Source organism: Filicampus tigris, chromosome 17 (genome assembly GCF_054856515.1).
Source record: "Filicampus tigris isolate MCC_2025a chromosome 17, RoL_Ftig_1.0, whole genome shotgun sequence".
Lineage (NCBI taxonomy): Eukaryota > Metazoa > Chordata > Actinopteri > Syngnathiformes > Syngnathidae > Filicampus > Filicampus tigris.
In genome coordinates this window covers 5336994-5346257 of record NC_141233.1, presented here as the reverse complement: position 1 = coordinate 5346257, position 9264 = coordinate 5336994, and the positions used below count along the sequence as shown (strand labels likewise).

The following is a 9264-nucleotide window of genomic DNA, read 5'->3' as shown; positions in this document are numbered from 1 at the left end:
ATAAGAGCATGGCCTTCATTTGGCTTCCTCATGCCTCAGAGACACACAGGGAGCTCCACTGTCATCTGTCTACTGCCACCATGGAATGAACAAGATCGTCAACAAGTATGTCAGATTACCGGTGCTTGAAATTCTCAGCCAGGCTTAACAAATGATGTCGAATGTTGGCAATGAAGTTACTTCTCACTCTCTGAGAGGTAAATGTAACTTCTTTGAGGGTGTAAAAAATAGCGCTGCTAGACTTGTGACCAACGTTTTAAATAATTAGGGAGCAGAATTTGCCATGAATAGAAGGATAGGATTTCTTTTTGTTTATGTTGTGAAATGTCAGACTTTTTTTTCCCCCGAAATGCTCTTCTCTTTTTTTCTGTCAACCTAGTTTCAACACCCTTGTGTAACAGACTTCTACTTCACAAGGACATTGGGTTTAAAAGCAGCCGTGATGAATACATTAGCTAACTACAGTTGCACAAATGTCAGCAACTTCCACGGGAATCAAGAGAAGCCACGTTCATATAAATGTTTATAATATCTTTGTGTTTGTTTCAAAACCAGTCATTCGTGTTTATTAAGTTTCACCACTAAAACAAGCTGTGCATATTTGTTGAGAGAGGTGTTGGATTCCTCTGAAACTAGGAAATTTCCCCCAGTCCAGGTGAGGTGAAACCTGCTCACCATGGAGCTGAAAGGATCAGTCGCACTCCACCAAGATGAGCCACTACCTCGACGGAGTCTGGGCTCCAGCTCTGGTCTGGACTATGGCTCATTTGTCAACAGTCTATCTTCACTGACACCCAAATTGGACGAGAGACCTGCAATCTCACGTCGACGAGCCCACATCGGAGTGGCTGTGCTCTGCTATGTCAACTTACTCAACTACATGGAGCGATACATAATTGCAGGTTTCTGCACACAGGACAACCTCACAATATTCACTGTGGTCAATGAGCGGAATTGTAAATGACTGTTTTTTATTATGTATAGGTGTACTTCTCAACGTACAGACGTTTTTTGATATACATGACAGTACAGCTGGACTTCTGCAGACAGGTAAAATGACGATCTCTTTGAAGGTCCCGAAACAAGTGTATGTTTTGTAAGTCCCTCACTCTACCCTCCGTTACTTCACAGGGAAGTGCTGCAATTCATTTGCAGAACATACAGTTTGTGATTGCATCAATTTGTGCTATAAAGTGACCGTCTCACAGCATTGACGATACTAAAACCATAAAACGACATCGCATCAGAGTGGTTTGGAAAAAAAAATCTTTACAAAGACAATAATGCTTGATTTTGAATGAGACTGTCAGAAATGAATCTTCTCACTCATACAGATTCAAGACTTAGTATTTATTTATTCATTTTTGTCACATACATAATGCAACTTCTAAAATAGGCAAAACTGCGTACCAGTGGAAACTAAGTGAGATGAAGGCAGTAGAGATGTGAGGAAGGTCAAAAGTGCAAGAGTGTCGCATCGCCACTAAAGTGCTGTGTGCAAAGACCGGAATGTGCTGTAGATGGGGTGATTACACTCCAGTAGGTGAAGAGTGATTTTGATTATTTTTCATGAACTTATTTTGCAAATTGTGATATTTTGGACAAATGTATCCATCCCTTCATTTTCTATCACGTTTGTCCTTACTTTGGTCGCAGATGGGCCCATCTCAGCCGACTAGCAAGAATCAATCACACCAATTGTACATATACATACAACCATTGATAGTCACATTCATCTATGGACAATTTAGAGTCTTCAACCAACCTAAAATACATTTTTCACCCAGAGTACTTGGAGAAAACCCAAACAAGCACAGGGAGGATATTAAAACTCCACATAAATATAAGATAATAACTGCTGAAAGGCATTTTATGGGATAACAAAAGAGGAAGTCAACCCTAAAATTTTCTTTACAATAATGTCATATGCGCCCCCAGTAGTCTAAGCACACCATTCTGATTAATATTGTGTTTGTGGAATATGAATTAAGCAGGAAAATCCACCCGTTTTAATCCATCTCAAGGGACGGCCATTTTGCCACTTGCTGTTGACTGAAAATGACATCACAGTTGCTCAGGGATCAGATAACGATCAAACAGTAGCTGGCTGATATAAAATTGATTGGCACATGCCTCACTATATATAAGGTGAGAACCCTATTCAAGTATGCTAATAATAAAAAGGTGATGAATGGACAAAAAGAAAAAAACATACTCATGTATGTATTATGAAAATAAATGTACTGATAATGAGGCAGCATGTCTGCTTCACAGTCAAAAGGTTTTGGGTTACAATCTCGGCTCAGGCCTTCCTGTGTGGAGGTTGCATGTTCTCCCCATGCTTGCTTGGTTTTAGGCACGCGACCCCCAAAAAATGTCACAAAAAGTATAAACAGCAAAATCAAAATTGTTGCATCTCAATTTACTCCTGTTAAGTTGAACACAAAGCTGCTATTCTGCTGTTTGAATGGCTATGGCAAAAATTCTCATAGTATGATTGTATAACAATTTTCTGCCCTGATTTTGGTGTTAAAGTCTTAAAGTAGTTTTCTTCACATAAAGACTCCATTGTTCACATGATATACTAAAACACTCACAGTTTTTATCTGCAGCTTCCTTCTGACGGCCCCTCTCTTCGGTTACCTTGGCGACCGCTACAACCGAGTACACATCATGGCTGTGGGCTTGGCTGTGTGGCTGGTGACTGCAACTGGCAGCTCTTTTGTTACTAAGTCGGTATGTGCAAAATAGACGTGCTCACATACACTTCAAGAGACTTTACCCCTCCAGCGACACTTCATTGTTGACTTCATGTGTTTATTTTTTTTTTAAAGGGAAGTCCTGGAAACGAAAGGATACACATTGTTATGTAACAGCATACAGGACTAAATGCTAATCATGTGCTTTTCTATATGTTGCCTTCACTGTCAAGTACTTTTGGCTTCTGGTGCTGTTACGAGGCCTGGTCGGGATAGGTGAGGCGAGTTACTCCACTATCGCTCCCACCATTATTGGGGACCTTTTCACTGGGGGACAACGGACCGTCATGATTGCTGCTTTCTACATCTTTATCCCTGTCGGGAGGTCAGATATTTTGTGTCCATGATGTGTAATAGGATTTGAGTTGTCATTTTTCACTGTCAGTGTAATCTCCCACAAAATGACTTTCGTGTGTCCTTATAGCGGCCTTGGCTATATAACAGGGTCATCAATAGCAAGCCTTACTGGTGACTGGCACTGGTCTCTGAGGGTGAGAACACTCGTCAAAACTTAACCTGAAAATATGAATTGAGCACCGACAATGACAGCTTGTTTTGCATGTGACTATGTTGACAGATAACTCCCATTTTCGGTCTTGTTGGGCTGATTTTAGTGGTGCTCTTATGTCCAAACCCACCCAGGGGTGTTGCAGAAACCAAACACCATGATGGTAACAACAGGAGCTCTTATCTGGAGGACATCAAGTATCTTCTAAAAAAGTAGGACATAAATAAATTGCTCTGGTGGATTATTTGAGAATACTGTGACATTGATCCAGAAGAAAAATTCGGAAGACCTTTTATCTCGTATTTTTGCACTTTCTCCCAAGTAAAAGTTACATATGGTCAACTCTGGGAGTGACAGCAATGGCCTTCCTGACTGGAGCCGTGGCTTTCTGGATGCCAACCTTTCTGTTCAGAGCCCAGGTGTCTCAGGGCCTTCGACCGCCATGCACGAAAGGGACCTGCAACTCCATCGACAGGTGCAGTGTGCAATACCCTCTGCATGTTAGCGTTCATTTCCTAATACCTGCAGTTTTTTTTTTTTTTTTTTTAACATTGCTGTCTTCCTCTGCTCCCAGTACAGTTTTATCTTTGGCGCCATCACAGTGGTCTCTGGCATTCTCGGAGTGTGTATTGGCACTGGTTTGGCTAGATGGTTGCGGGACAAAGTGCCCAATGCAGATCCACTCATCTGTGCTGGAGGCATGCTAGGATCCGTCCCATGCCTCTTTATCAGCATCTTTGTGGCTACAGCAAGCATCCCAGCCACTTATGTAAGCCTAAATTCTGTTTATACTCATTTCCGCTGGTATGGATAAGAGTCTTGGAATGTACAGTACCGGGAAAACCTTACAAACCAAGAGCTATTGGATGGATGAGTGACTTGTTTTCTTGTCTAGTTTACTGATTTGTGAGCTAAGAGCCAATCGGAGTGATCGATTGTCTCTAACGGCTGACACCATTTTGCATAATCTGGAGAAAAACCTTACATCTGTAACAAAACCAGATTCTGATTAACAATACAATACAATACAATACAATACAATTTTATTTATATAGCGCATTTCATAACAGCTAGAGCTGGAACAAAGCACTTTACAAACAATACAATAAATAAAACAAACAATAAAATGCTGTGACAGACATATTCATAAATATAGATGTAAATAATATAAAACATAAATAAAAATATAAATAAATAAAGGCAACAAATTAACATAAAACACTATATACGGTACAATTGACACCGGAAAAGAGCCGCAAATTTCAGGTCTGATCAAAAGCCAGAGAAAAGAAATGTGTCTTCAACCGGGTTTTAAAAATGGACAGAGAGGGGGCTTGCCTAACAACCAATGGGAGGTCATTCCAGAGGGATTGTTGAATTCACGAAGCACGATGACTGGGAAACTATACAACAATCTCTTAATTCTTCACATGCATAGACAGAACAGATCAACTTAGTCTAACTAGCAATTGCTAAGTAATTTGTGAACAGAAATGATAAATGAATGCATTGCTTTTGGAAATTTCAATACAGTAGTTTCTGATTGTGGCCGTATGATGAACAGTTATTTTACCATAGTAATTTTTGCATTCATTTTTATATTACTGTACAGTGTTATGATGTGTATTACACAGTTATCTGTAATTTCTACAGAGAAATATGATTTTTTTTGTACGATTAAACTTGCATTTGTGAATGCTTCAGTAATTTAAAAAATAGTGCTGTAAGTGTAACAGTTTCAGTTTTTCTCTATGTACAGTTTTGATCTGTCATTATTTTAAAGCATTTCATTGGAAATTTCACCGCCATTTTTAACACTGTATGTGTATGTGTACACTTTATATTATATCCCATTCCTGTCATCACTATCTCATTGTAGGTCTTCGTTTTCATAGCTGAGGTCTTGTTATCACTCAACTGGTCCCTTCTGGCTGATATGCTCCTTGTAAGTGTGACAGTCCAAACAAGACACAATGAAATAATACTCCAAGTCATGTTGTGTTTTCTCTGTGCCGTAGTATATTGTTGTACCCACCAGAAGGGCCACGGCGGAGGCTCTCCAGATCACAGTCTGCCACCTTCTAGGGGATGCTGGGAGTCCTTACCTCATAGGAATAGTGAGTAGTAAGAAGTAGAGAATTTTGTTTCTTTTGCAATTGAATTTCATCAGCGCTGCGTATGCCAGCTTCAGTAACCCCCACCGCAAACGGCTGTCTTCCCATAGATTTCCGACGCAATACAGAAATCCAAGCCTCCATCCGCTGACTGGAGCTTCCTCAGTCTTCAGTACAGCTTCTTGATTTGCCCTTTTGTTGGTATCATCGGAGGGATTTTCTTCCTCATGACTGCTCTTTACATCAGTGATGACAGAATGGCAGCTCAGCATCTGGTTGAAGGTACTGTATCTACTGCAATTACTACTATTTCTACTACTACTACTACTACTACTACTACGACAACTACCGTGACTACCACTTCAGCGTCTGCTACTACTCCTACTCCCAGTGCTACAATTTCTAGTGTGATTCAAAATCATCGTCCATGTACTAATGTGCTCTTTGTCCTCACCAATAAGGCAATTCAACCCACTAGTAGAGTGATCGTCTTACTTGTGTTTTTTTTCCCCACTACTGTATGACATTAAAACAATTACGCTGCATTAGTGGAACAACTGCATGTTATTTGCAAAATAAAACGGTGCACCAGTTGACATTTGCATGCTGCTATAACTACTAGTGAAGCTTCTGCCTATCCATTTTCGAAAGCGTTCATCATGACCATGCTAAAAAAATTAATAAAAAATAAATAAACAGCATAGAACAGTAATATTTTGGTTTTTTTTTATGCAGATCTTGCTGGTTTCACCCAGCAGCAAAAGCAAAACAAAATAGCCAAGATTCAAACAGCCGAACATGCTCTACCAACTGATCCAAAACCACCGAGCAAGACCATTATGCTGTTGTTGCCCTGCTGGTAGCGGGTGACACCAGCTAGGCCATAGATGGTCACCAGCTCCTGCCAGGGCCCCCGCAACAGGCTGTGACTCAGTTTATAGAGTGGTTTGCCCAGTGACCAAAGGTTTGGTTGAATTTTGGCTACAACCGCTTCAAATAAAATCATAAATCATTGTCCAAATACTCTGGATCTATATTGTTGACATGACAGCACCCCTCAATGCAACTAAAATTCCTACATGGACCCAACAATTGACAGTCCACTTCTATGACATCTCCTAGCCAGAAATGGATTCAAGCAGATAAATGGATCATTGTCAATCTAGATTGGACCTGCATTGACAACATTCCCATCAATTCAATTGTTTGTTGTGTGCGAGGGAGATATCCCAACTAGGCTGCTTCGTTCACATCAGATGTAATTCTATTGACCACGCTGTGTGTTTTTTTCTTTCTTGTGTATTATCACTAGGTACTTTCCTGGAAGGTCCTACACCGGAGCCCAATGTGGAGATGAACAATGCACAGAGTAGGCCTATATAACCTTGGGCAAAAGCAGCTATGCAATCAATGCTCTTGTTAATTGAATGAAATGCTACTAGGTTGATGATGGATTTAAGGAATTGACAAGAAAAGGCTCTTTTTTTGTTATAAAGAGCTGCAGAAACATGATATGTGTGCTTTACCTACTTACATCATCATAGCATTTCACCATGTTGACTTCCATTCTGTGCCACGATGCGCAACAGTAAGACTGGATATAATTGATACAGAATATGTGTTGGAATATTTTGCATTTTCAATAAATTGAATAAAAACGTTTGTGTACCTTTTTAGTCTTTCATTTTGTCCTAAAGCAGATTAATTAATTAAAACAAAATGAATATTAAAAGGGCGGCACGGTGGTCGACTGGTTAGCACGTCCGCCTCACAGTTCAGAGGTCGTGGGTTCGATCCCGGCTCCGGCCTCCCTGTGTGGAGTTTGCATGTTCTCCCCGTGCCTGCGTGGGTTTTCTCCGGGCACTCCGGTTTCCTCCCACATTCCAAAAACATGCATGGTAAGTTGATTGGATACTCTAAATTGCCCCTAGGTGTGATTGTGAGTGCGGATGTTTGTCTCTGTGTGCCCTGCGATTGGCTGGCAACCAGTTCAGGGTGTCCCCCGCCTACTGCCCAAAGACAGCTGGGATAGGCTCCAGCACGCCCCGCGACCCTTGTGAGGAGAAGCGGTACAGATAATGGATGGATGGATGAATATTAAAAGCTAATATCAGGATAATTGCGTCACAAACCACATTACAGTCCTAATCTGCACCTCATGTGAAAATCTGCCTATGACTTTCCATCCAAGTCAATTAAACCTAATTACTCTCCACAGGTAATCATACTACCTCTTGAAATAAGATGACACTACAATCTCATAAAAGCCCATTCATTTCTACACGATCATCACTTCTTGCCTTTCCTATCTAAATGAGACGCTTAAAGTTCTGCTGACACTCATCATATCTTGAAAATCCTTTCCCTTGGTAAATCCAATTCTAAACAGAAAATGCTGACTTTAAAAAAAAAAAGAACAGCAGCAGCAGTGACCCCCGAATGAGGACAAAATATCCCTCAGGGTTGACAATTATGTAGATGCATCAAACGGTGGAGTCAAAAATCTGACAAGTCCACATAAATGTCACTATCCGACTCATTATGAGTGTCCAGTCCGTGATTGTAGTGTCCACTAGATGGTACTGCTACCTTATTGTTAAAAATGCAATGCGCCACTGGGTTTTGCCAGAATTGAGCTGATCTTGTCCATGCTCTTCGGCTAGTATATGCACAATGGCTCATGTGTGTTTTGAGCCGCTCCATTAAATACAATTATTTCTCTGTAATAAACAGATGTGTTTCAAGAATAATCATAAGATGTCATAGTCAGTTAACCTGACATTGTGATTATTTTTTTCACCCCAGTAGGTCAGAAAAATCTGTCAACATTATTAGCCATTATTTTAACCTTAATAATTTGTATTGATCAGGTGTGAAAAAGGTGCTTGCATGTGTTTTCTCCATGTACCATGGTTTCCACCTACATTCCAAAATGGGTTTGTTAGGCTAATTGAAATCTCTAAATTGTAGGCCTACTTAGTGTGAATGGTCGTTTGTCTACATTGTATCTGTATGTCCCCTTTGTGCCAGTCCAGGGTGTACCACTTACACTTTTCGCCCAAAGCCAGCTGGGATAAGCTCCAGCTGACCGGTAACCATATTGAGTATCGGCGCTGTAGAAAATGGAGGGATAATAGTGTGGAAATGTGCTCAAGGGAATCTCAGGTGCGCTGATAAGTATCTCTCCAAACCAGCAACCCGTTTACCCAACCGTCTGTCCATCCATCCATCCATCCATCCATCCATCCATCCATCCATCCATCCATTGTCCCAATCTCAAAGTTTGAACCATAAACAACAAAAACAGTCATACATCATACATGTGCCTCAAGTCGTGCCACAGATGTACAGATCTATATGTGTTACTGTTAAAATGACACTAGCAGCCTGTTTGATGGTCAAAATTGCTGAATATAGAGGAGGAAATGACACAAACCTACTTTAATTCCATATGGGAATGATAATCAGCTGTGATATGATACATTTTACAAAAACAGGTGTATTTTAAGACACTCCCTTTGATATGCACTGATGTCACATGGAATTATGATGAAAGGTCCTGGGAAGAAGTAATTCTCTGTAAGACTTTGAAAAGAAGAGCTTCAGGACACAATGGACACACACAAATCCAGAATCTCAAGACAAACCAAATTGAGACTCCAGAGAGAAGAAAGAGAGCTGAAGTCTTGAATCTTTGATTAACTCCTGTGGCAAGCGGAATGAGGTAATTTTCTTTTAATGTTCCCACCTAAAGTCAGCTGGCTCCAGCTCACCAGCCAAACTGAAGAAGACAAGCAGTATAGAAAACGACGATATGGATCGTCATAATTCTTTATGGTTACGGCTGTGTTGTTGATTACACAGTATTATACTGAGTACCTGC

General features: G+C 40.6%; 1 protein-coding gene across 4 annotated transcripts; it reads left to right on the top strand.

Moving 5' to 3' along the window:
• Nucleotides 1-28: 28 nt before the first annotated feature.
• Nucleotides 29-7049, top strand: spns3 (SPNS lysolipid transporter 3, sphingosine-1-phosphate (putative)). 4 transcript variants are annotated; one of them, XM_086013306.1, is made up of 13 exons: nt 29-105; nt 651-902; nt 985-1050; nt 2600-2736; nt 2933-3084; nt 3184-3250; nt 3337-3479; nt 3590-3742; nt 3847-4036; nt 5147-5212; nt 5286-5384; nt 5492-5663; nt 6694-7049. In XM_086013306.1, the coding sequence occupies exons 2-13, from the start codon at nt 677-679 to the stop codon at nt 6762-6764; spliced, it is 1542 nt and encodes a 513-aa protein (XP_085869432.1). In that variant the 5' UTR covers nt 29-105; nt 651-676; the 3' UTR covers nt 6765-7049. The 4 variants fall into 4 exon arrangements, with proteins under 4 accessions (XP_085869432.1, XP_085869434.1, XP_085869433.1 ...); XM_086013307.1 differs by having other exon boundaries at nt 39-105; nt 656-902; XM_086013308.1 differs by lacking the exon at nt 5147-5212.
• Nucleotides 7050-9264: the final 2215 nt, after the last annotated feature.

Bases quoted from the DNA above. Each gene is read 5' to 3' on its own strand.
- spns3 (XM_086013306.1), top strand. From the start codon at position 677: ATGGAGCTGAAAGGATCAGTCGCACTCCACCAAGATGAGCCACTACCT. The intron at 2,737-2,932 runs GTATGTGCAAAA...TTCACTGTCAAG, and splicing joins GCTCTTTTGTTACTAAGTCG to TACTTTTGGCTTCTGGTGCT. The intron at 3,480-3,589 runs GTAGGACATAAA...CTTTCTCCCAAG, and splicing joins ATCAAGTATCTTCTAAAAAA to TAAAAGTTACATATGGTCAA.